At 49.1% G+C, this 27,298-nt stretch overlaps 1 protein-coding gene across 1 annotated transcript in view; it reads right to left on the bottom strand.

Annotated features, from left to right (window-relative positions):
* Positions 1 to 26,039, bottom strand: part of NLN (neurolysin) — a 154,081-nt gene extending 128,042 nt beyond the window's left edge. The window contains exon 1 of the mRNA XM_082243101.1: positions 25,972 to 26,039. Coding sequence (XP_082099227.1) covers positions 25,972 to 26,009 — 38 coding nt within the window. The 5' untranslated portion in view covers positions 26,010 to 26,039. The remainder of the gene's footprint in view (positions 1 to 25,971) is intronic.
* Between the last annotated feature and the right edge of the window lie 1,259 nt (positions 26,040 to 27,298).

Raw genomic sequence — 27,298 nt, forward strand, 5'->3', positions numbered from 1 at the left:
GATAGAACGAGATTCAAGTCCCAAGGGGGCAGAGGATCCCTCCTAGGAGGTACCAGATGCCGCACTCCCTGAACAAAAGTGCCAACCAAAGAGTTGGAAGCCACGGGACGTTGAAAAAGAACGGCCAGCGCAGACACCTGACCCTTGATCGTAGCCAGCGCCAACCGCTGATCGACACCTGCCTGAAGGAAGGACAACACTCGAGAAACCGAGTACGTGCGGGGTGAATACCCCCTGGACTCACACCAGGCAAAATAGGCCTTCCAGGTTCGGTAGTAAACCTTCCCCGAGGAAGACTTCCTCGCGTTGACCAATGTATGAATGACCTCAGGGGAGAGACCCCTCTCCTTCAGGACCTCGGTCTCAACAGCCAGGCTGTCAAAGCCAGCGACTGTAAAGCAGGATGGTATATCGGCCCCTGAGACAGGAGATCGTCTCGAAGAGGTAGACGCCAGGGGGCGTCGACCGCCAGATTCACGAGGTCTGCGTACCAGGACCGGCGAGGCCAGTCCGGTGCCACAAGAATCACCGTGCTGCGTTCCGAGTGCAACCTGCGAAGGAACCTGGATAGCAACTGAATCGGTGGAAACGCATACATCAGCTCGTACTGATGCCACGGGACCACTAACGCGTCCGACACGTCTGCCCGAGGGTCGCGCGTCCTTGCCACGAACCTTCTCACCTTGTTGTTGAGACGAGATGCGAACAGGTCCACATCTGGAAGACCCCACTTCGCGCACAACATCTGGAAGACAGCCGGGTGGAGAGACCATTCCCCCTGATCCAGGATCTGGCGACTCAGATAGTCCGCCTGCCAGTTCTCCACCCCCGGAATGTGAACTGCCGTTATCGCCGAGACATGAGTCTCGGCCCAAGACAGAATGTCGGCCACTTCCCGAGCCGCTCGGGCACTCCTGGTGCCCCCTTGGTGGTTGATGTAGGCCACCGCCGTGGCATTGTCCGTCTGCACCCGAACCGGACAGCCCTGCAGCCGGTCCGTCCAACGACGAAGGCAGAGGTTTATTGCCCGCAACTCCAGAATGTTGATCGGAAGGGAGGACTCCCCCTCCGACCAAGTTCCCTGGGCGGACAGAACGCCCAGAACACCACCCAAGCCCGACAGGCTGGCATCCGTGGTGATCACCGTCCACGAGACAGGACGAAAGGACTTGCCCCCCGATACCATCGGGGACTGGAGCCACCACAGAAGATCCCTTCTGGTGCGATGGCTCAACGAGATCTGAAGATCCAGAGAGTGAGGTCGCCCGTCCCACCTGGACAGGATCTCCGCCTGGAGACCCCGCGTGTGAAACTGGGCGAAGGGAATCACTTCGAAGGCCGAGACCATCAATCCCAGACATCTCATGCACGCCCGCAGAGACGAGTGTGGAACGTCCCTGAGGGACCTGACTTCCTCCTGAAGAGTCCCGAGTTTGTCTTCTGGCAGGAAGACCTTCGCCTGGACCGAGTCCAGGATCATTCCCAGGTAGGGAAGACGAACCGACGGACTCAGCGTCGACTTTGGAAAATGTATCGTCCAACCAAACTCCTGTAGAGTTTGCATCGTGACAGACAGGTCCTTTTCCAGACCCTGGCTGGACGCAGACCGAACCAGAATGTCGTCTAGATACCCCAGGACAGAGATGCCCTGGGCTCTCAACAAGGCCAGAACCGGTGCAAGCACTTTGGTGAAAACCCGTGGAGCCGAGGCGAGACCAAAAGGTAACGCCACGAACTGGTAATGATCCTCCGCAATGGCGAATCGAAGGTACCTCTGGTGACCCTCGAAGATCGGGATATGAAGGTACGCATCCTTCAAATCGATGGAGGCCATGAATTCCCCCGAAACCAGGGCAGCCACCACCGACCGCAGGGATTCCATGCGGAAATTGCGAACCCGCACAAAGCGGTTCAGAGCCTTCAAGTCCAGAATTGGATGAACTTTGCCCTCCTTCCTGGGCACGGTGAACAGATTGGAATAAAACCCCCGAAATCTGTCCCGATAAGGCACCGGAACCACCACTCCCTGAGCCCTCAGGTCCTGCACCGCTAGGTGCAGATCCCGTAAACGCTCCGGAGACAGTTGAAGATTTGAGGGAAAGAATCTGCTCTCCGGGCCGAGAGAGAAACTCGATCTTGTAACCAGATCGAACGATTTCCTGAACCCACCGGTCCCGCACGCGGACCAACCAGGGTTGAAGAAAACCGAGCAAGCGTCCCCCCACCCCAGGACTGGGTGAGGGCGCCCCTTCAGGCCGCACTGTTATGGGCAGCGGGTCCGGACTGACCGGACTTCTGTTTCCCAGACCAGGGCTTCTTTTGAGAGCCTTGACCCTTGAACGGTTTGCCCTTGTAGTGCGACCGAAAGGCACGAAAGGACCCCTGAGAAGGCCGAAAATTAGCATGCTTCTTCCCAGGAGCCCCCTTAGCCTTGGGGAAATGGGGCAAGAGAGTGCTCTTACCTCCGGTGATCCCCTTTATCAAAGCATCCAAGGACTCCCCAAAAAGGCGAGACCCATCATAAGGCAGATTGGCTAAGGTTTTACGCGAAGACTGGTCCACCGACCAACACTTCAACCAAACCAGGCGGCGAGACAACACCGCCACACTGTGTACACGTGCAGCCAACGGGACTAGGTCCAAGTCCGCATCACACAGATATATGACACCCTGATGGATTTGATCCACCATAGCCAGTGTCGTCGGCGAGGCCGAATCAGCCACTAGGACGCGCCTAAGCATCTGCGTCCAACTTGCGACAGCCTGGGCTGCCATAAGAGAGGCAAACAGAGCCTTTAGCATCGAACCCGCAACAGAATAAGTAAGACGGGCAAGAGACTCCATTCTCCTATCCGTGGCATCACGGAACACCGGGGAATCCTCTGCAGGAATCGCAGTGGATTTGTTTAAAACCGCAATTGCGTGATCCACCGGGGGTGGCACACACCACCGCTCATCAGTGGAAGGCGAAAAAGGATAACGCAGCTTGAACCTACTAGGTACAGCAAAAGGTTTGCGTAAGTGGCGCCATTGTTCCTTCACAGCGCGCTGAAAATCATCAGTGCAGGTAAAAACCTGCGGTGTCCTGCGTTTTCTCTGCGTCCCATAAGCCGCCAAGGCAGCGGGAGGACACACTTCATCCTGCAAAGGCAGCGTTTGTTTTATGGAAGCAATCAGTTCATCCATGATTGCAAGCTCTTCAGGCGAGCCAGGGGGAGAATTATAAACCCCTTCAACTTCAGCCTCCACCTCGGACCCCACGAGATCCAGGGAGGAACGGGACCCTGATAAGGAGACCCCCGCCATAACAGCCCCATCACCTTCACCCTCAGAATCAGAGGAAATAGAAACTCTGGGCCTTTTAGTAGATTGAGCAGCCACCAGCATCTGCACCTGAGCAGCAAGGCCAGCCACTATAGCGGCCAAATCCCCCCCATGGGGGGGAGACCCCTGGCTTTCCACCAAGGTGGCAGGAAATTTGCCCTCCTGAGAATCCATTGCCCCAATATAATATGCCGGAGAATAAAGGGTTAACTGCCCCTTTAACAAGCGCGGCGAGCGCAGCCCACCGCACCTCACACAAGCACAATAAGACCCCCACAGGGACAATAAACTGAACACAGGCAATGGATATAGGAAGAACAGAAGGATAAAACCTGAGGAGATCCCTGCCGCTGCTGCTGCCTCGATCGGTGCACCCCGGAGAAGAGGAACTGATGAAACCAGGGCACTCTATTAAAGCCTATGTGAAGGCTACAAGAAAATGGCCGCCTACATGTAGAACATGCGGCCGGAGCGAGCGCAGGCAAAATGGCGCCGTCTGGCGCCGAAACCGCCGCTCCTACAATACAGTTATGCAGATAACACTATCCATGCAAAAAAACATGGCAGATCGCCGCAGCGATCGCTGTATCGTGCCCCAACATGACAGAAAACATGCCCCACAGCACACAGCTCTGCACACTGAACACAGGCTGACACAGACAGTGTCACACAGCTCCCCCCCCCCCCCCTTGCAGCCCACAGCATGCAGCAGAGTGATAGGGAGACAAAACAGTGTGAACAGAGGCAGGTTACACAGTCCCAGACTGACACCCCCCCCCCCCCGATATACAGGTCCCCACATAGATACACTTACCTCTCAATGACGTGGGGGACCTGCACAGGCGAACAAGCCGCTGCACATGAGGCAGGGAGAGTCGCATTCAGGACGCACAAAACGGGGGTTAAGAAACCGCACAGCGTCCAGTGAGGTAGCCACCTCACCAATCATCCCTGCACCGAACAGGGATGGGTCGTTCACTGCGCCAGGAGCGTTACCTGGCTGAACGCTCGATGGCAGGCTGGGAAGCCACTGACCCACGACCTGCGACCAGGGGGATCAGCCCGAGACCCAGCCCGCATAATCCTCTTCATCAGAAGAACTAACTAATGCTGACAAAAAGAACAGCTAAGTAAAGAGAGAGAAAAAAACTCAAACAAAAATCAAAAAATAAGAACAGAGGCTGGGGCAAAAAGCCCCAGCACAGAGAGAACCAGCTACTCCTGACAAGCTAGACATTGAAACTGAGATATGGTTGCAGGAAGTAGGAGGGTATTGACTGAGGGGACCACCCCTTGAGGGTGGGATATGTTAAAAGCTTTAATGTTAACATATTCTGTTGCCTAGCTACTCCTTCGGAGCAAAGTCTAATACCCCATTGTGACGAATATGAAGAGGCGGCGACTGTCGGAGGACGTAAGAGAAACATGATTTTCAACTTGTCATGCAACTTCACGTGTCGCAAGTCGCATAAGAAGTCGCACCAGTTAGAACAGAGCCTGAGTGCAAATAAAAATCCTGTCTGAAATTCTAACTTCCTTTGAGCTGACAACACAGTACCTCTGCCGACATCCCAAGGAGTTATCAGCCCTGCTCATGTTACCCCTGTGGACTACAGAACACTTCTCCGACATGTTATAAGGGGGATATTCTGTAGTTCCAATTAGGAGCAAGGATGACTAGAGTGATGAGGCTGTCACTCCATAGATACAATACAGTAAGTGAATGTTGTCAACCTAAGGCAGGAATTGTGTTAATGCTGGATAACCAGGTGAAAATAAAGGTAAAACACAACCAAAAAAAGAAAAAACTAAGGCCCTTTCACACATGCGGACCATTTAATCATTTTCCATCTATCCGCATCACTATGGAAAAATGGATATAAATGGATGATCATTCATTTACATCTGCATCTGTATCTGTCAACATTTGTTTTATGAAACATATCAAAGCCCTATTTTTGTTCCTAAAAAAAAAAAAACAAATGAAATGGATGAGAAACAGATGTCAACAGACAAACAGTTCATATTTGCATCCGTTTTTGCATTAGTTGTTAGAAGGCAATCTTAACAATCAGTGACTCATCTCTGCTGTCAGCGAGGATTACCGACGTGGGTCACTAATTGTTCTTCAGCTCTGGTATGGATTTTGAGGGAAACCCCATGCCAAAGTAAAAAAAAAAAAAAAAAAGGCATGCCCCCCCCCCCCAAAATCCATACCAGACCCTTATGTGGACATGCAGCCTGGCAGGTCAGGAAGGGGGGGGGGGGGGACAAGCAAGTGTCCTTCCCCCCTCCTGAACCATACCAGGCCACATGCCCTCAACACGGGGGGCCGCTGCATGCTGAGTCACCGACTTCACAGGGGGGGCGGGTGCCTCTAGGTGACGTTACTGGGTGGGTCTGCCCTTTAGCTATTTAAAGCGGAGTTCCACCCTAAAAAAAAATGTTTTGCACCATCCGCTTGCTTTAATTTACCTGAAAAAGAATTGGATAATTTCATTTTTTTTTGTCTTACTTACCTTGTTTTTAATGAAAATATACTTACCTTCCTTCCTCTTCCTCCCTCTGCGGACACGCCGCACAACGTCACTTCCTCCTTACATTGACTCCTGGGAGATGAGCGTCATCGATCCCAGGAGTCAACAAGCCTGCACCGGAGTCACTCGTCACTTCCGGTGCAGGCACATCATTCTCTGCTGAACAGCTTCTGGGCATGTCCAGAAGCTGTGCAGGGATGACGCGTTTGCACCGGAAGTGACGAGCAGGGCCGGTGCATGGCATTCTGGGACTCTGACGTCACCGAAGAGGACGCTCCGGCTTCAGCTGCCCACACCTGAGATGGCAACGCTGGACAAGACATTTTCAAGGTAAGCATTTCTTCTTACAGGTAAGTGAAACAGGGGACAGTTCAGAGGCTATCGTTGCTTAAATGCACTAGCCCTGACTGTCCCGGGGTTATTTTTAGGTAAAAAATGTTTTATAGGGTGGAACTCCAGGCAGACCACGGGAGCGTTCTGCACAAATACAGCTTTTTTTTTTCTTCTTTCAGGTCAAATGGTGGCGGCGGGCGGCGTGATGGACGATGGATCTACAACAATGGGGTTTTTTTATTTTTTTTAATAAACGACTTGTCAAAAACTCTTGTACTGTCATTATTCCCTTTTACACTTTTTTTGGTGAATGGGTACTAAAAATACTACCAAAATACTCACAAAAGGGGGGGAAAGCTGTGATCTGGGGCCCCCATGTTAAAGTGGGCTTCCAGGTTCTGTTAAGCCCCCCCGCCCACAATCACAGCCCAGGGTTGTGGGTAAGGGGCCTGATATGGACCCTCCCCCCTCATGTTGAGGGCATGTGGCTTGGTATGGTTCAGGAGGAAGGGGGGCGCTCCTTATCCCCTCTTTTTCCTAACCAGCTGGGCTGCATGCTCAGTTAAGGGTCTGGTATGGATTTGTGGGGGGCACGCCATTTTTTATTTATTTCTAATTTTGGTGTGGGGGTTTTCCTCCAAATCTATACCAGACACGAAGGGCTTGGCATGAATTTTGTGGGGGGGGGGGGGGGCCCTCACGTCGTTTTTTTTCCCCCCCGATTTGTTTTTGTTTGCTGGCAAGTCTTTTTTTTTTTTTTTACATTCAGCTGTCAGCGGGGAATCCTGCAGACAGCTGATAATAAATGCAAAATGCATTAAAAACTGAATGCACAAACGCATAAAAAAGGGTTTAAAAACCCATAAAGCGCAGCCACATAGATGTGAACATAGACTTGGGTACAAGTTTTATTGGATGTGTTTTATAGCAGAAAGTAAAAAATATTTTTTTTTTCAGAATTGTCGCGCATTTTTTTTTTGTTTATGGTGCAAAAAAAAAAAAAATGGCAGAGGTGATCAAATACCACCCAAAGGAAAGCTCTATTTGTGGGGTAAAAAGGACATACATTTTATTTGGGTACAGCATCACATGACCGCGCAATTGTCAGTTAAAGTAACGCAGTGCCGTAACGCAAAAAAAAATAGTCTGTTTATTAGGGAGGTAAAACCTTCCGGTCCAGAAGTGGATTTATAGGTCATAAAATGTGAGTCAAGAGATAAGATAATTTACTGAACGTATTGATATATGGCAGACTGCAAGATATAAAGAATAGAAGCAAAAAATGCCATTGCATTGTATGACTGATATACACACTCATTAGAAATAAAACACACAATTCATAAATAACGGCGAGAGTAAGTAGCAAAAAAGAAAAAAAAAAAAACAACACTATCCAAAACAGAGCTAGCTAGGCCGAGGCCGACATTTGTACATTATTTAGGTGGGATATTCAAGAGAACCTTTCTAAGCACCAAGCATAAAACAACGTTCTCCTTTATAATTCATATTATTCACTGTGCAATCCCGCAAAATGTGCAGTCCAAGCATATGAACTATGACCATCAAATTCATTTTTATCCTCCTGCTGCAGCCTAATGTATGTTAAATTTGATCTCCAGGTTTGGAATCCATCATAGTTTTTTTTTTTTTTTTTAAATAAAAAACATGTTATACGTACCTGCTCTGTGCAGTGGTTTGCACAGAGCAGCTCTGACTCTCCTCATCTCTCCTCATCTGGGGTCCAACGCCGACACTCCAAGCTCCTCCCCTCTGCCGGGTGCTTACCTCAGCATCCCCCCCCCATGCCTAAAAGTCTTGTTTACTTTTGCGACAGCCCTTGCCACCACATGAAAAGCAATCCACTGTTGATTTCTCTTAAAAGGAATGCTTGCCGGCAGCTGGGGGGCGATATATCACCTCCTCAGCCCCTGTTTTAACCTTTACCACTTGCCTACTAGGCCTATTTTGACATTTGGTGTTTACAAGCTAAAATCAGTTGTTTTTGCTGGAAAACTACTTAGAACCCCCAAACATTATATATATATATATATATATATATATATATATATATATATATATATATATATACACACACACACATTTTTTTTTTAGCAGAGACTCTAGAGAATAAAATGGAGATTATTGCAATATTTTTTATCATACCGTATTTGCGCAGCGGTCTTCCAAAAGCAATTTTTTTGGAAACGAAATTCACTTTTTTGAATTAAAAAAAAAGAAACCAGTAAAGTTAGCCCAATTTGTTTCCATAATGTGAAAGATAATGTTACGCCGAGTAAATAGATACCCAACATGTCATGCTTCAAAATTGCGCACGCTCACGGAATGGCGACAAACTTTGGTACTTAAAAATCCCCATAGGCGACATTTTAAAAATTTCTGCAGGTTGCCTTCTTAGAGTTACAGAGGAGGTCTAGGGCTCAAATTATTGCTCTTGCTCCATCGATCGCACATGTGTGGTTTGAACACCATTTACATATGTGGGCGGGGTTTCCGTATGCGTTCGCTTCTGCGCTCGAGCTCACGGGGACAGGGCGCTTTAATTTTTTTTTTTTTTTTTACTATTTATTTTATTTATTATTTTTTATTTTTACAAAAAAAATTGATCATTTCTATTTCTATTACAAGGAATGTAAACATTCCTTGTAATAGAAATAGGCACGACAGGATCTCTTTTTTGTGAGATCTGGGGTCAAAAAGTCCTCAGATCTCACAAGTACACTAAAAGATAGAAGAAAAAAAAATAATAAAATGAAAAAAAAAAAAAAAAAAAAAAAGGGACCTTTAAGCCGGTTGCCGTCGCTCCGGTCCTCCAAGACCAAGCTTGCCCTCACTCGACATCCTGTCTGTGAGGATCCGGGACCCGATCGTTTTCCCTCCTGCCGGCGGGTCTGGTAAGCGGGGAAAAGGACCGGGACGCGGCGGGAGGGGGCACCTCTTCCGCCATCCCGGAAGGTGATCCCACGGCGAATCCACCGCTGAGACCACCCTTATCGGAAAGCCGATCGCCTGCAGTTTAAAAAAAATGCCAGGGTTATGGCAGCTATCTGCTGCCATAACACCGGTATTTAGGTTTAAAAGCAGGATGTATATATACACATTGGCCGGTAGGGAGGTGGTTAAAAGCCCACGCCATCTCACTGCTAATGTGTGCATTCACGAGGTTGCAGCTTAGCCTCATTCACTTGATTGCATTTCCACCTTGCTCCTTCAAATTTTCTCATCACTACGGAAAAAAATGAACATCACTTTGACCCCACTAATCCTTTAAAAAAAAAAATCAAAACAATCATAATTCTACTAGTGCAGGGGTCTCCAAACTGTTCAAACAAAGGGCCAGTTTATTGTCCTTCGGACTTTAGGATGGCCGGATTGTGGCCAGTGGAGGCAGAAAATGTCCTGGGTCCAGCATCTGTGATAATAGAGTAGGAGAAAGAGTAGTGCCCCTATTAGTAGTGGTAGTAGTGTGAGAGGATACGTCCATTCTGGTCTCACCTCTTTAAAGTGATTGCAAAGTTGTTGTTTTTTTTTCTTTAAAAATAAAAAACATGTTACACTTAGGCCCCGTTCACACTGGGGCGATCCGACTTCCAGGGGCGACCTCCGAGGTCGCGGTGCGAGCAGCGCGCCACGACCTCGGAGCGGCCGGCACGGACTTCATAACATTGAAGTCTATAACGGTCGCTCCGGGTCGCCCCCAAAGAAGCTCCAGACCCTTTTTCTAAGTCGGAGCGACTTGTGTCGCTCCTATTAGAACGGGTCCGCAGCTTCTCTACGGAAGGCGACCTACGGCGACCTGTGAGGCGACCAGGTCGCCTCACAGGTCGCCCCAGTGTGAACGGGGACTTACCTTCTCTGTGCAGTTGGATTAGCACAGAGCAGCAACGATCTTCTTCTTCTCGGGGTCCCTCTTCAGCGCTTCTGGCACCTCCCTCCTGCCAAGTGCCCCCACAGCAAGAAGCTTGCTATGGGGGCACCCGATCCGAGCCGCTGCTCTGTGTGTTCATTCAGACACGGAGCTGCAGTTCGGCCCCACCCCCTCTCTCTCCTCATTGGCTAACTGACTTTTGACAGCAGCGGGAGCCAATGCGCCGCTGCTGTGTCTCAGCAAATCAGGAGGGAGACGACTAAGGCACTCGTGGACATCGCTGGATTGAGAGGGGGCTCAGGTAGGTATTAGGGGGGCTGAGGAGAGCTGCTGCATACAGAAGGCTTTTTATCTTAATGCACAGAATTAATTCAGATAAAAAAATCTTCTGCCTTTACAACTCCTATGAGGTCTATAATAAAGTTTATGCCGAGTCGTTGACCCCCACACCAGAGATCGCTCCTGGGCTCAGTAGCCTCCCAGCCTACATTTTTTTCTATCCGAAGCACGGCAAATTATTCCTTTATTTTGGAAAAGGAATGTTATCACTATGGGTCGCCACTGTGAATGTTATAATGTGGATGGAAGAAATGTTAGCACTTGATGACAACTTTGACAAATATAAAATCTTGTGGTATGTTTGGATCCACTTTTTTTCTTCAGATACCCTTGCTAAGATTCTTGCACCTTCCAGTGGTCCAACATCTATACTCTCTTAGTTCATGTAGGGGGCAAACTAGCAATCATTTGATTCTTCCTTCGGATCCTCTTTAAAAGGTCAATTCCACTATGCACCCTCACTGATATCCCTTTTCATGAATTTCCCTTTTATTGTATTATTTTTACTGTTCCATACCTCTCTTAGTCCAATGGATCAACCGATCTTTCACCTCCCATTTTCTGTTCTTGCTCTCTCTTTTCTTTTTTTTGTTTTTCTTTTCCCTCCTATACATACACATATACCTTTCATGTTGTATCAGACTATGTCAACATTGTTCTTCACATGGGAGCAGACAGTGGGTAAATGGAAGAGCACAAAAAGCCGCACAACCTGGTTGGAGATGCAAAAAATAAAATCCAAATTTTATTGTAGACAAAAAGATAAAATCATCCAAAATGAGACCACAACAGTCGGAGACATGGGGGGAAAAGAAAGCACGGCGGTTGACGCGTTTCACGGAGTCTTCGGCTTAGCATGGTTACGACTAAGCGGAAGACTCTGTGAAACGCGTCAACCGCCGTGCTTTCTTTTCCCCCCATGTCTCCGACTGTTGTGGTCTCATTTTGGATGATTTTATCTTTTTGTCTACAATAAAATTTGGATTTTATTTTTTGCATCTCCAACCGGTTATGCGGCTTTTTGTGCTCTTCCATTTGCTGCTGTCAGGATTGCGGATCCGTGCCTGCACCTGGGTTGGATGCGTTTGGAACTACCCCCTCACCTGAGCGGTTCTCTTTCCTTTTGAATATTTGTAGCAGACAGTGGGTACCCTAGTGTTCTTATTAAATGTGTATTTGATCTTTAGCTTATACGACGCTTACACATATTATTTAACTTCTTGCCATCCGTGCTATAGCCGAAAGATGGCTACAGCGCAGGCTCTAATTTCCTGGAGGCCGTCTTTATAAGGCCTCCCAGTGACAGGCTCCCCGCGCTCCCGCGAGCGCGCATCGGGGAAAATCTGTGTCGGCCGTGTCCCTTGGACACAGCCAATCACAGATCATGGTAAATGGCCATTTACCACGTGATCGGACCATGCAATGAGAGATGATCTCGTATGTAAACATATGAGATCATCTCTCATCGCCAGCTCTCCTTCCTCACACAGAGACTGCGTGTGAGGAAGAGGTGAGCTGCTCAGCGACACAGAGAAATGTAATCAGGGCACTGATCACCAGTGCCCTGATTACACAAGAGGAAATAAATGCCATAACTGCCCACCATCAGTGCCCACAGTGCCCGCCATCAGTGCCCACAATCAGTGCCTATAGTGCTGCCAGTCAGTGCCCATCAGTGCCTGCTCATCTAGGCACTGATGGGCACTGACTAGCAGCACTATGGGCACTGAGTGTGGGCACTGATGGTGCTGCCCATCAGTGCCGCCCAGTGCTCATCAGTGCCACCCATCAGTGTCCAGCAGTGCCACCCATCAGTGCTCATCGGTGCGGCATATTAGTACCTCCTCATCAGTGCCACCTCATCAGTGCCACCTCATCAGTGCCCATCAGTGCAGCCTATCAGTGCAGCCTATCAGTGCCCATCAGTGAAGGAGAAAAATGTATTTTCAAAATTTACTCGCAGAAAATAAGAAAAACTTTTTTTTTTTCAAAATTTTCTGTCTTTTTTTCTCTTTTTTTTTTTTGTAAGAAATAAAAAACCCAGAGATGATTAAATACCATCAAAAGAAATCTCTATTTGTGTGGAAAAAAATGATAAAAATTTCATATGGGTATAGTGTAGCATGACCGCGCAATTGTCATTCAAAGCGTGAGAGCACTGAAAGCTGAAAATTGGCCTGGGCAGGAAGGGGGTGAAAGTGCCCGGTAGGCAAGTGGTTAATTGCTGTGTCTTTGCTTAGCCTGGTTCTACTGTGAGGCAACCTTCAGTTCAGAATAACGGAATTTTTATAAAATCTTACCGTAAAATTCCTATCTCTGAGTCCTCCGACAGTCGCCGCCCCCTTCCAAGTCCTCACCAATGGGTATTGACCTTTTCTCCGTAGGAGTAGCTAGGCAACAAGAATTGTTAATACAAAAGCTTTTAGCATAGACACACCCCTAGGGGCTGTCCCCTCAGTCAATACCTCCCTGCACCAGCATTCCCAACTCAGTTTGGTAGCATAGCAGTAAGAGTACACAAAAACCCCAAAAGAGGGGCGGGGGGCGGCGACTGTCGGAGGACTCAGAGAAAGGAATTTTACGGTAAGATTTTACAAAAATTCTGTTTTCTCTTACGTCCTCAGACAGCCGCCGCCCCCTTCCAAGTCCTCACCAATGGGACATCCCAAAGCAGTGTAGACATGAGGGGTGGGAGACGCAACCGTAGAAAGGCAACGCAGTACCCACATCAGAGAAAGGAACCTTACCACAGTAAGAGAACCAACTGGGCAACAGGAAAACGTGCTCAACAGGAGCAACAACCCAGGAAAACAAGTAACCCAGGGGTAAAATACCCCAATAACCAAGGGCCCACAAAAACAAGGGTCCCTAAGAAACTGCCGCACTGAGAACTTTACGGCCAAAGGAGGCATCAGCCAATGCCTAAACATCCACCTTATAGAATTTTGAGAAGGTGTGAACGGACGACCAAGTCACCGCCTTACACACCTGGGCCACAGAAGCCTGATGACGGTAAGCCCAAGACGTACTCAAAGATCTGGTAGAGTGCGCCTTCACAGGGAAGGGGGGAACCTTTCCCTTCAAGGCATAGGCTTGCTCAATGATCTGTCTGATCCATTTGGCGATGGTCGCAGCCGACGCCGCCATGCCCTTCCGAGGTCCCTCAGGAAGGACAAAGAGGGAATCCGACTTGCGAAAAGATTTAGTGGACGACAGGTAAACCCTGATCGCCCGGACAACATCCAAGGAATGTAAGGCAACCTCCTTCGGATGCTTAGGCTTCGCGCAGAGCGAAGGCAAGACAATGTCTTCATTTAGGTGAAATTCCAAGATCCTTTTCGGAAGAAAAGATGGGTTAGGTCGCAGGACCACCTTATCCTTGTGGATCACCAGGTAGGGAGAGTTGCAGGACAAAGCCGCCAGCTCCGACACCCTGCGAGCCGAAGTGATCGCCACCAAAGAGGCAACCTTCTTGGACAACAGAGACAACGAGATCTCCCTGATCTTTTCAAAGGGAGCCTGTTGTAACACGGACAGAACTAAGTTCAAGTCCCATGGAGGCAAAGGTTCCCTCCTAGGAGGGGCCAAATGTCGCACCCCCTGAACAAAGGTGCTAACCAATGAATTAGACGCCACAGGGCGTTGAAAGAGAACGGCCAGCGCAGAAATCTGACCCTTAATCGTGGCCAGCGCCAAACGCTGGTCCACTCCAGTTTGGAGGAAAGCCAACACTCTCGACACCGAGTATGAGCGAGGGGAATACCCCCTGGACTCACACCAAGCAAAATACGCTTTCCAAGTACGGTAGTAAATTTTCCCCGAAGAGGCTTTTCTAGCCTTGATCAAAGTGGGAATGACCTCAGGAGAGAGACCCCTATCCTTCAGGACCTGGCTTTCAACAGCCAGGCCGTTAAAGCCAGCGACTGCAAAGCAGGATGGAATATCGGCCCTTGAGACAGGAGGTCTTCTCGAAGCGGCAGACGCCACGGAGCGTCGACTGCCAGATTGACGAGGTCTGCGTACCAAGACCGGCGAGGCCAGTCCGAGGCTAACCTGCGAAGAAGCCTGGACAGTAGTTGAATCGGTGGAAAGGCATACATCAGACGATACTGATGCCAGGGCGCCACTAACGTGTCCGAGGCGTCTGCCCGAGGGTCGCGCGTCCTTGCCACGAACCTTTCCACCTTGTTGTTCAGACGAGACGCGAACAAGTCCACATCCGTGGAAACCCACTTCATCTGGAAGACATCCGGGTGAAGGGACCATTCTCCCTGGTTGAGGGTCTGGCAACTCAGATAATCAGCCTGCCAGTTCTCCACCCCCGGAATGTGAACTGCCGTTATCGCCGGGACGTGCGTCTCGGCCCAAGACAGAATGTCGGCTACTTCCCGAGCCGCTCGGGCACTCCTGGTGCCCCCTTGGTGGTTGATGTAGGCCACCGCGGTGGCATTGTCCGTCTGAACCCGAACTGGATGGCCCCGAAGCCGGTCCGTCCATCTCAGAAGGCAAAGCTTTATCGCCCTCAATTCCAGAATGTTGATCGGAAGGGAGGACTCCTCCCCCGACCAAGTTCCCTGGGCGGACAGAACGCCCAGAACACCACCCCAGCCCGACAGACTGGCATCCGTGGTGAGCACCGTCCATGATAATGGACGAAAAGACTTGCCCCCCGACACCGCCGGGGACTGGAGCCACCACAGAAGATCCCTTCTGGTGCTGTGGCTCAACGAAATCCGCAGATCCAGGGATTGCGGCCGCCCGTCCCACTCGGCAAGAATCTCCGCTTGGAGACTCCGCGTGTGAAACTGGGCAAAGGGGATCGCCTCGAAGGCCGAGACCATTAAACCGAGACACCTCATGCACGTCCGGAGAGACGACTGTCGGTTGTCCCTGAGGGACCTGACCTCGTCCTGAAGAGTCCGAAGCTTGTCTTCCGGCAGGAAAACCTTCGCTTGGACAGAGTCCAGAATCATTCCCAGGTAGGGAAGACGAACCGAAGGACACAGAGTCGACTTCGGAATGTTTATGGTCCAACCGAACTCCTGCAGAGTCCGCATCGTGGTGGACAGGTCGGTCACCAGGCTCTGACTGGCGCTTGACCTTATCAGGATATCGTCCAGATACCCCAAGACAGCAATGCCCTGTGCTCGCAACAGGGCCAGAACCGGCGCCAGCACTTTGGTAAAAACCCATGGAGCCTAAGGTAACGCCACAAATTGGTAGTGATCCTCCGCAATGGCGAATCGAAGGTACCTCTGGTGACCCTCGAAAATGGGGATGTGTAGGTACGCATCCTTCAGATCGATGGAGGCCATGAATTCCCCCGGACTCAGGGCAGCCACCACTGAGCGCAGGGATTCCATGCGGAACTTGCGAACCCGCACAAAGCGGTTCAGAGCTTTCAAGTCCAGAATCGGACGCACCTTGCCCTCCTTTCTGGGCACAGTGAACAGATTGGAGTAAAACCCCCGAAATCTGTCCCGATGAGGCACCGGGACCACCACCCCCTGGGCCCGCAGGTCCCGCACCGCCAGGTGCAGATCCCGCAAGCGCTCCGGAGACAGCTGAAGATTTGAGGGAAAGAATCTGCCCGCAGGCCGAGAGAGAAATTTGATCTTGTAACCAGATCGAACGATGTCCTGAACCCATCTGTCCCGAATGCGGGCCAGCCAAGGTTGTAGGAAACCGCGCAGACGTCCCCCCACCCCAGAAACGGGTGAGGGCGCCCCTTCAGGCGGAAGTGGTATGGGAAGTTGAACAGGACTGGCCGGACTTCTGCTTCCCCGCCCACGGCTTCTTCTGGGAGCCTTGGCCTTTGAAGGGCTTGCCCTTGGACTGCGACCGAAAGGCACGAAAGGACCCCTGAGAGGGCCTAGACGAGGAATTCCGTTTACCACGGAAGGACTTAAGCTTGTGGGACTGGGGCAGGAGAGTACTCTTGCCCCCCGTAACCCCTTTTATCAGGGTATCCAAAGCCTCACCAAAAAGGCGAGATCCCACGTAGGGAAAATCCGCCAGTGTCTTGCGAGAAGATTGGTCGACCGACCAATTCTTCAGCCAAATCAGACGACGGTTCAGTATCGCCACGCTGGACAGGCGCGCAGCCAAGGGAGCTAAATTCAAGTCCGCATCACACAAGTACATGACACCCTGATGGATCTGGTCCACCATAGCCAACGTGGTAGGTGAAGCTGAATCAGCCACTAAGGTGCGCCTGAGCATCTTTGTCCAATCTGCAACAGCCTGCGCCGCCATAATGGAAGCAAAAATAGGCTTCAGCATAGAACCAGCCACCATATAGGCATGACGGGCAAGAGACTCCAATCTCCTGTCCGTGGGGTCCCGGAAAACCGAGGTATCCTCAGAAGGCACCGCAGTAGCCTTGTTCAAAATGGCCACCGCGTGATCCACCTGAGGCGCCACACACCAACGCTCGTCGGTGGAGGGCGCAAACGGATAAAGCAGTTTAAACTTATTTGGCACAGTAAAGGGCTTCTTTAAATTGCGCCACTGTTCATTAACCGTATGGTGAAATTCAGCAGGACAGGGAAAAACCTGCGCTGATTTGCGAGTCCTCTGCGTTCCAAAAGAGGACACCCTAGCAGGAGGAGTAAGCTCATCCTCCAGGTGCAAGGTATCCTTTATGGAAGCAATCAGCTCATTCATGAGTGCAAGCTCTTCAGGCGAGCCAGGGGGAGAAACATCAACCCCCTCCACCTCTGCCTCCCCCTCGGACCCCAGAAGGTCCAAAGATGAGCGGGACCCGAGAAGGGTACGCCAGCCACAGCAGCCACATCGCCCTCTGAATCAGAGGAAACGGACACCCTGGCCCTTTTTGCGGATCGTTCAGCCATCAGCATTTGCACCTGAGACACTAAGGAAGCCACTACAGCGGTCAGATCGGCCCCATCGGGGGATGCAGCAGCCCCCTGGTCCCCCACCAGGGCGGGGGGAAACTTGCTATCCTGAGAATCCATGCCCCAGCACAGAAAAGTAATAAAGGTACTGGCCCTTTAATACCACGGCGAGCGCAGCCCACCGCACACTGTTATATGCACCGACCCCGCAGGGATAGATAACACTGAGCAAGGAATGACAGGACAAGAAGGGAAAAAACCTGGAGAGAGCACACCAGACTGCTGCCACCGATCGCTGTTCCCAGAGAAAGAGGAAGTGATGCAATGCTGGCTGACTGATATAGCCTATGAAGGCTCCGGCAAAATGGCCGCTCGGCTGGGGGAGAAGGCTACAGTAAAATGGCGCCGACATGTGCTCGGCCGAGCACCGCCCGCCAAAATGGCGGCGAATGGCGCCAAAACACGGCGCTGCACAGGGACAGGGCCGGTCACAGTATTTAGGCAAAGAAAATGGCGGATCGCCGCAGCGACCGCCGCACACACACATGTCTGCACACAAAAACTGCACCCAGAGCATAATTCACAGCAGAGCAGGATGGCCCCCCCTCGCAGCCCACAGGCAGTGCAGCCACACAGGGATCTGACAGGGAGCCCGCAGTTACACAGACATGGGGGGTACTACACAGCCACAGACTGACACCCACACAGAAGGTCCCCACACAGAAGGTGCTTACCGTACCAGATGGCGTGGAGAGCCGTCTCCAGCGACAAACCGCTATCAAGGCAGACAGGGAGTGCCGCAGCCAGGACGCTTGTGGACCGCAGCCATGGCGTCCAGTGAGGTAGCCACCTCACAGGCAGCATCCCTGCAGCAAACAGGGATGGGTCGTTCAATGTGCCAGGGTAAAACCTAAGCTGAATGCTCAATGGCAGGCTGGGGATCCATCTGGCTCTCAGCCCTGGGATCCAGGGCGGCCAGTCCGAGACCCAGCTCCGCATGACGATTCTTCATTTGAAGATCCCTAAACTAAGGCTGACAAAATAACAGCTAGTAAAGAAAAGAGAAAAAATACTTGAAATAAAATCAAATAAAGGGTAGAAGGCTGAGACTGAGCCCCAGCACAGGAAAGCCAGCTACTCCTAAGCTAGGCAAGATCAAACTGAGTTGGGAATGCTGGTGCAGGGAGGTATTGACTGAGGGGACAGCCCCTAGGGGTGTGTCTATGCTAAAAGCTTTTGTATTAACAATTCTTGTTGCCTAGCTACTCCTACGGAGCAAAGGTCAATACCCATTGGTGAGGACTTGGAAGGGGGCGGCAACTGTCGGAGGACATAAGAGAAATGTGCTTTGTATGTGATATGCTATAGGTGACAGCCTTTCATTCGGACTTCTGAATATTTGATTGTTGTATCCTTTCTTTTGCATGATGTGAAACAATAAAAACATTTTCACCTCTAAGGCCTCATGTACACTGGACGTTTGAAAACCTCTTCTGAACGCTGAAAATTGACAGCTAGTAAGCGAAGGTAAAAAAACGTCCATTTGACCACTTTTACATGCCACGTTTACCGACGTTCATTAGCATTTTCGTTTGGAAGCCTTTTTAGAGATAAAAGATTTTACTGATCCCAAATCCCTACAAACGCAGTGTCTCTCTCTCAGCAATGTTTTCCTATTACAAATGCCTATGAATGAAAATGCTTATAAACGTTTGTACTGCGTGTTGACGCATTTGCAAGCCATTAGAAGCATTTGGCGTTTCAAATGCCTATATATTTCCGTCCTGAGCACATTTTTTTGCTTTAAAAAAAATGCCTCCAAATGACTAAACAAAACTCAGTGTGCATGGCCAGATAACATAGGAGAGTCCAGGGGCTCCTGAAAAAAACATTCAACTGCTCCCAAAAGTCCATGAGGCCTAAAAATCATCATTTTTTTGCAAGAAAATTAATAAGAACCCCCAAACATTAAATATATATTTTCAAAGCAGAGGCCCTTCAGAATAAAATGGTGGGTGTTGCAATATTTTATGTCACACTGTATTTCCACAGTGATTTTTCAAACTCAATTTTTGGGCATAACATACTCTTTAAATTAAAAAAAAAAAAACAATATACAGTAAACCCCCCTCCATTGCGGGGGTTACGTTCCGGACCCAGCCGCGAAATAGAAAAAGCCTACTAAAATGCATTGTAGGCATGTTTTTCTTACTGTCACTGTACGTGTAAAAGCATTTTAAGGTCTTTAAACACACTTTTAAAACAATAGAAACTCATTTAAACACATAAAAGATACTGAGAGACATAGCAAGAGCTATGGAAAACACAAAAATATTTCATTTTTAATGATTTATATAGTAAAATAACATTACAAAAAAACCCGCAATATACCGGGACCGCAAAAACTGAACCGTGATGGAGCGGGGGTTTACTGTATAACCCTATTTTTGGTAACATATAAAAGATGATGTTACACTGAGTAAATAGATACCCAACATGTCATGCTTTAAAAGTTGTGCATGCTTGTAGAACGGCATCAAAGTACAGTACTTAACCACTTAAGCCCCGGAAGATTTTACCCCCTTCCTGACCAAGGGGGTATTTTGCGATTCGGCACTGCGTGACTTTAACGGACAATTGCGCGGTCGTGCGACGCTGTATCTAAATGAATTTGACGTCCTTTTTTTCCCACAAACAGAGCTTTCTTTTGGTGGCATTTGATCACCTGTGCGATTTTTTGATCACGCGCTATAAACAAAAAAAGAGCGTAAATTTTGCAAAAATAGCAATTTTTTTTTTTATATGAAATTCCACCCCCAAAAAAAATGTAAAAATCAAAATTTCTTAACATTTTCGACCAATTTGTTTTATGCTACCTATGTTTGGTATAAAAAAAAAAAATCGCAAAAAGCGTATTTTGATTAGTTTGCGCAAAAGTTATCGCGTTTACTAACAAAGGGAAAGATTTTTGTCATTTTTGTTGTTTTTTTTTTAAACGCGTAATGGCGGCGATCTGCGATTTTTTTTTGCGGTACTGCGACATTGCGGCGGACAGATCGGACCCTTGACTGACATTTTTGACACTTTTGGGGTTACCAGTGACATTTCTACAGTAATCAGTGCTATACATATGCACGGTTACTGTAAAAATACACTGGCAGTGAAGGGGTTAACTTTTTTTGAAAGGGAGGGGCTATGTGTGTCCCTAGGGGCGTGCTTTCTACTGTGATTGGCTGTGGCTTCAGATGTATGAAGAGTGATCAACGGTTCTACATAGTAGAACCGTATGATCATCCTTCATACACAGGGGAGAATGACAGGCAGCTTGTTTACACAAGCCGCCTGACTTTCTCCCTCTCCCCCGCCGATCGCAGAGTGACCGGCGGACATCGGGTCCGCCGGTCACACGCGCGGGGGGGGTCCGTGACCACGCGGGAGCGCGCCTCCGGGGGCGCGCGCTCGCTCCCTAGACCCTCACAAGCTAGTGACGTAGCCCTACGTCACTTTGCCTGTGAGGGGCTGACTGCCGACGTAGATCGGCGTTAGGCAGTCGGCAAGTGGTTAAAAACCATAGGCAACGCTTTAAAATTTTTTACATGTTACCAGTTTGGAGTTACAGAGGATGTCTAGTACTAGAATAATTGCTCTCGCTATAATGTTCAAGGCGATACCTCACATGTGTGGTTCAAACACCATTCACATATATGGGCAAGAGCTACTTATGCGTTCGCTTCTGCGCACGAGCAGGAAGGGACGCTTTAAAATTATTATTTTTTTTTTTATATATTTCATTTATTTTTTCACTGTCCCTTTAAAAAAAATTTTGGACCACTTTTATTCATCTCACAAGAAATGTAAACATCCCTTGTGATATAAATATGGCATGACAGGTACTCTTTATGGGGACATCTGGGATTTATAAGACCCCAGATTACATGATATTAAAAAATATGAGCTCATGCTTTTCAAAAAAAAAAAAAGTAAAAATGGCAGTGTTTACATCTGCCAGAGCTGGAAGTGCTGTAATGACCTTGCTTCCGGCCTTCCAGGAACATAGAGATGGCTGGGGGGTCGTGGTACCCTGGCAGCGCTGCTGGATCAGATCCCAGGCTCTCTGATGTCATGGAAGAGCCCGGAGAGGTTCAGGTGTAAAAGCAATCCAGCAGCTAATCAGCCGTTAGGATGGCTTTTACATGACAAGTGGTTAAACAAAAATTCTATTCAAGTAAACTTCTTTTGCTCTCAGCCTCCTCCAAATCTTCAAATTGAAGATTTGTAGTTCCCAGCGTGGGAAAACGTGCTGCAGTTTCCAGCATGTAGGAGTGTCATTAAGAATTAATGCAAACAGCAGTGCGGTTTTTGTTGCAGGTGCGGGAAAGCGTGCAATTGTCTGAAACTCCTTCACGCAGCCATTTAGCAGCATACACCGCATTCCAGTAGCAAGAATCAGTGGATGCTTGCAGCTGGAATGACAGGTGCATGGGGACAGCCGTCCTGAACCCTGTACAGGTAACCCTCTGGTATGCAGCTACATGAAAACAGCAGCAGCTGCTGACAACAGTTTACATAGGCTGAGTGCCCATCGCCGTTTGTGTGTAGCTTGGGACAGAAGTCTGAACCTAACCACAGCGCACTCCTTTCAAGATCGGACATCCATTCCTACCTGCAGGCAGGGCCGGTGCTAGACTATTTTATGCCCTGGGCAAGACCAGCTACTTGTGCCCCCCCCCCCCCCAAAAAAGGGAAGGGGTTAAAAACTCCTCTATGTGACCCTGATCTGATGGTTCCTCCATGTTATGCTGTCATACCCAGTGACCCCCATATTCCTCCATTTCACACCCGGGGACCCTAATGTCCCTCCATGTCACACCCAGGGACTTTGATGTTTTTCCATATCACACCCTGGGACCCCAATATTACTCCATGTCATGCTGTCATACCCACTGATCCCGATGTACCTCTATGTCAGATACTGATGTTTTTCAATGTCACATTTGGGGACCCTGATGTTCCTCCGTGTCACACCTGGGGACCCCAATCCCCCATGGCACACCCAGGGACCCCAACTCCTCATGGCACACCTGGTGACCCCAAACCCCTGTTAAACGCGGTGGCTCCTGGTGGAGGGAAAAGCAGCAGTCAGAGAGCTACATATGTCCTTCATCACCAACCTCCTCAGACCATTCTGGTGCCTCATCCTTTCCTGCCCCAGTAAAGGTTCCGCCCTCCAGTGCTGAGCTCTGGCTCAGGTTCAGCTCTCTTCCGCTCCCTGCTTAATACCGACCCAGGGAAATAAACGGCTGCCCACCAGCTCAGTGCAGAGAGTCACTTCCTGCCCGGGGTTAAGGCCACTCAGCTCCACCTGAAGAGGATCATCATGCAGGCAGCACTCTGGGGGGCTCCCTTCTTGCCTTTTGGGGCCCCTCCAACAGTGGTGGAAAGCCAGGGCCTGGTAGTTCCGCCACTGCCCAAGACACTTGGCATCTTCCGCTGTCCCTTCTTCCCCCCCCCCCCCCACCTCAGCTCACAATAATCATTAATGATGGAGAATTCATGATGGAGAGAGAGTGTGGACTCCTGGCTGCGCCCCTAGGTGGCAATGCGCCCTAGGCGGCTGCCTAGTTTGCCTAGTGGAAGCACTGGCCCTGCCTGCAGGTAACCCCATGGTGTGCAGCTATATGCAAACAGCAGCAGCCACTGGCAGCTTGTCATTCCTTTATAAAGCCTGAGTTGCCCACTGTTAGTCGCATGCACCTGTCATTCCTGCCACTGGAATCCCGAGGAAACACAGCTGAACTTCTGTGTGAAGGAGGCCTTCAAAAATGTTACTCCAATATTTCATGTTCTGATGTGTATAATGCACAATGTAAATGTGTTAAAAAGTATCCTGTTCTCTTTATATTTCTTCCTTTGTGCAAAATTCCCAGTGATCCTGCCAGTCCTTCTGCTTTCCTATTCCAAACTGACCAAACTAGGCATAGAAGTACATCCATGCTATTGTGGTCAGTTTTCTGGCTGTGCTAGAACAGCCTACCTTTCCTCCAATGGTCAGACTTGTGCAAATATGCCCCCCTGCACAGCCATTTACTGGGAAGAACAGTGTGCTGCCATTTCTCCTCCCCTAGCTCTCTAAGCACCTTATGCAGCTGAGAACAGAGGCTACGTGATCACTTACTAAAAAATAGTATTTTTAAAATATATATATATTTATTACACACACACACAGATTTTTTTTCCCCTTCATTTCTATTGTAAACTGAATGGGTTGTTTTGGTTTACACTTCAAGACCGCAATATGTATATCATACCTGTCATCTGCCTGCTCAGTGGGGATTGGCGGATTGATCCCTGCTGAACAAGACGAAGTCCGCCAGGCGGAAAGCCCGTGTGGAAGGACCCTTACTCTTTCATAACACCGCCATACCTCCGTGCCCGTACACAGAAGCGAACATATACTCAAGTCCCGCACGCATATATAAACGGTGATCACATCACATGTGAGGAACAATAATTATAGTGCCAGACCTCCTCTGTAACTAAACTGGTAACCTGTAAAATGTTTAAAGAGCTTCCTATGGAGAATTTTAAGTCTGTATTGTGGCTCTATTCCATGGGCATATGAAATTTTAAAGCATGATATGTTAGTTCTTTTTTTACTTGGCGTAACATCACCTTTATATTATACCAATAATGTATTATATTGAGTTTTTTTCCAATAAAATTCAAGTGTATTTCTTTAAAAAAATAAAAAAAACCTCTGCACAAATACCGTCTGACATAGAAAAAAAGCCATTTTATGCTATATGGCCTAAGCTAAAAAAAAAAAAATATATATATATATATATATATATATTAGGGATGCACCGATAATAATAATGGGTTAAAAATGCCGAAATGAACAGTCGCCGTGAGAAAGGAGGAGGGCGCAGCGCAGGTTTAAAAAGTCCCGCCTCTGGCCGGCCGCCCGCCTCTCACTGATGTCCCTACTACTATGATCTGTTCATGAATAAAGTGACATACCGGGCGGGAGGGCGGCCGCTAATAGCTATAACTATGTGAGCGTCACTGCCCTGTCATGCGGGTATCTCCTCTGACAGGGAAGTGAAGGCTCACATAGTTATAGCCATTAGCGGCCGCTCCCCCCGCCCTCCCGCCCGGTGTGTCAGTTCATTCATGCTCATCGTGCCGCTGACAGGGAAGTGAAGCTCACATAGTTACAGCTACCGTATTAGCGCCCTCCCACCCAGTGTGTCACTTCATTCATGAACAGATCATAGTAGTAGTGACATCACCGGGAGGCCGGCCAGAGGCGTGTCTTGTGAATGAAGGACACCGGAGGAGCACTCAGCAGAGTGAGAGTAAGGAGATTGAATCGTTGGGATGGGGAGGGACGCTGAGGCAGAGGGGGGGGGGGGTGTACTGCCGAGGGGGACGCTGAGGCAGTGGGGGGGGGGGGTTAGCTGAGGCAGCTTACCATTGGTATTAGTATTATGCAGCATGAGGGGGTAATGTATTGCCACTGCTGGTCACTGATGCATTCGTGACCGACAAGTGGCAGTTAATTAACCCCTTTGTGCTGCATTAGTGCAACCAGTATCAGTGCAACCAGTGTTAATCAACACTGACACTGGTTGCACTAATGCAGCACAAAGGGGTTAATTAACTGGCACTGGTCGGTCAGTAATAGATGAGTGACCAGCAGTGACAATACATTAACCCCCTCATGCTGCATAATAGAAATACCATTGTTAATTAAATTAACCTCTTGCCAACCCATCACAGTACATATACTGTGACAGGGTGGCAGCAACAGGTGTACGTTGCTGCCTGTTTTTGGTGTATGCCCCTCTTCTATCTATTTTAAAATTATTTGGGGGAAAAAAGTCATTTTCGGTTTTCGGCCAAGGGCATCCTGCATTTTCGGTTTCGGCCCAAACTTTTCATTTTGGTGCATCCCTAATATATATATAAAGTTTGGGGTTTTCTATTTTTTTGTGGTAGAGAAGTGTCAGGCCAGGTTGGTAGGTGGTTGATGCCAGCACATTGCAATGGCAGCCACGCAGACCGCATTTTCAGGAAGGGTCCGCAATGACAGACGACGTCCTTGTTTCCAGGTTTTCTCTGCAGAAATACACAGGCATTCCTTCAATCCTCACAAACAAAAAAACGCTTTTACGGGTGTTGGCGTTTATTTTTTTCACTGCCCCTCTATGCGAGTCCAGGCTTTCAGAAGAGGAACAATTACAGACCGAAAAAAAAAATAAAAAATCACCTGCGCATTCAGAAGAGCATTTGAGCAAAAAAAAAAAAAAAAAAAACACGTAAATGCACATAAACACGCGTTAATACCAGACACGTTTAGGTGCGTTCACCCGTTAATGCGTTCTAATGGGCAGAATAAATTAATGTTCTGGCCAATAGAACACATTGACACCAAACGCGCGTGTCCGCGCACGCAAAACATAGCTTTTACGGCGTTGCGAAGCGTTCCTCCAGCGTTAGAGACGCTGAGCTGTGTGTATGAGGCATGAATGAAGGGTAAAGAGGAGAGGTGACAATGCAGGACACATGGTGACAAGGTGTGGACCTGACATGTCCCTTTGTGTCACCAGGACCTGGCTGTGATGTGACAGGAGACCCCCCTTCCCCTCCATAGCTGTCTATGGTAATGGTGATAGAAGAAGCATACAGGTACCTGCGGACGGTGTACACACACAGCCGTGCTGCATACATGGCCGGGATTCTGTAGGACTCAGCGTGCAACCGGCATGGCTACCGAACGTCACGTGATACGAGGAGCATGGCCGCCGCGCCTCATATGGGCAAAGCCTCCCCATCCTTCACCGTCCCGGCCGAACTAAACACCGACTGACCCAAAGCGGCCCGGCATAGGTGCAGCGTTATAGGAGTTCGCCGGCTAGGTAGATACGGGCGTCATTAATGCTGCCCAGAGACGGAAAAGGTGCTCTGGACCTGGTTTAGTTCCTCTGATTTTAGGGAAAATAAACTTTTATATTCTAGGCCGGGTCAGCATTTAGGAAGCCCCCTGATATTTGGGGTCCCGAGGGCAGTGAAGGGGGGTCTGTGCCCTCAGTTAAGATGGCGGTGGAGGGAACACAACCAGGCCACCATCCACTACTACTACAGGGTCCTAGAGCCCAGTTCTGTGAGGGCTGTATGTATAGTATCTTGAAAAAGAAAAAGTATTCATACCCCTTGTCATTTTTCACATTTTGCCATGTTAAAACCATAAACGTAAATGTATTTTATTGGGATTTTATGTGATAGACCAGTGGTTTCCTAACTGCGGCCCTGGGGCTGGATGTGGCCCCTTTCTTGCTTTTATCCGGCCCTTGGACTTGGAGCATTATATCCCCCACTCTCAGCAACAGTGGGGCATAGTTCCTGACACCAATGCTGGGGCACTATTCCTCCCACTGACACCAATGCTGGGGCACTATTCCTCCCACTGACACCAATGCTGGGGCACTATTCCTCCCACTGACACCAATGCTGGGGCACTATTCCTCCCACTGACACCAATGCTGGGGCACTATTCCTCCCACTGACACCAATGCTGGGCACTATTCCTCCCACTGACACCAATGCTGGGGCACTATTCCTCTTATTGACACCAATGCTGAGGCACTATTCCTCCCACTGACACCAATGCTGAGGCACTATTCCTCCCAATGACACCAATGCTCAGGAACTATTCCTCCCACTGACACCAATGCTGGGGCACTATTCCTCCCACTGACACCAATGCTGAGGCACTATTCCTCCCAATGACACCAATGCTCAGGAACTATTCCTCCCACTGACACCAATGCTGGGGCACTATTCCTCCCACTGACACCAATGCTGGGGCACTATTCCTCCCACTGACACCAATGCTGGGGCACTATTCCTCCCACTGACACCAATGCTGGGGCACTATTCCTCCCACTGACACCAACAATGGGGTACTATTACTCCCATGACACCAATGCTGGGGCACTATTCCTCCCATGACACCAATG

This window comes from Pelophylax lessonae (assembly GCF_965119305.1).
Source record: "Pelophylax lessonae genome assembly, chromosome: 1".
In the NCBI taxonomy this organism is placed as follows: Eukaryota; Metazoa; Chordata; class Amphibia; order Anura; family Ranidae; genus Pelophylax; species Pelophylax lessonae.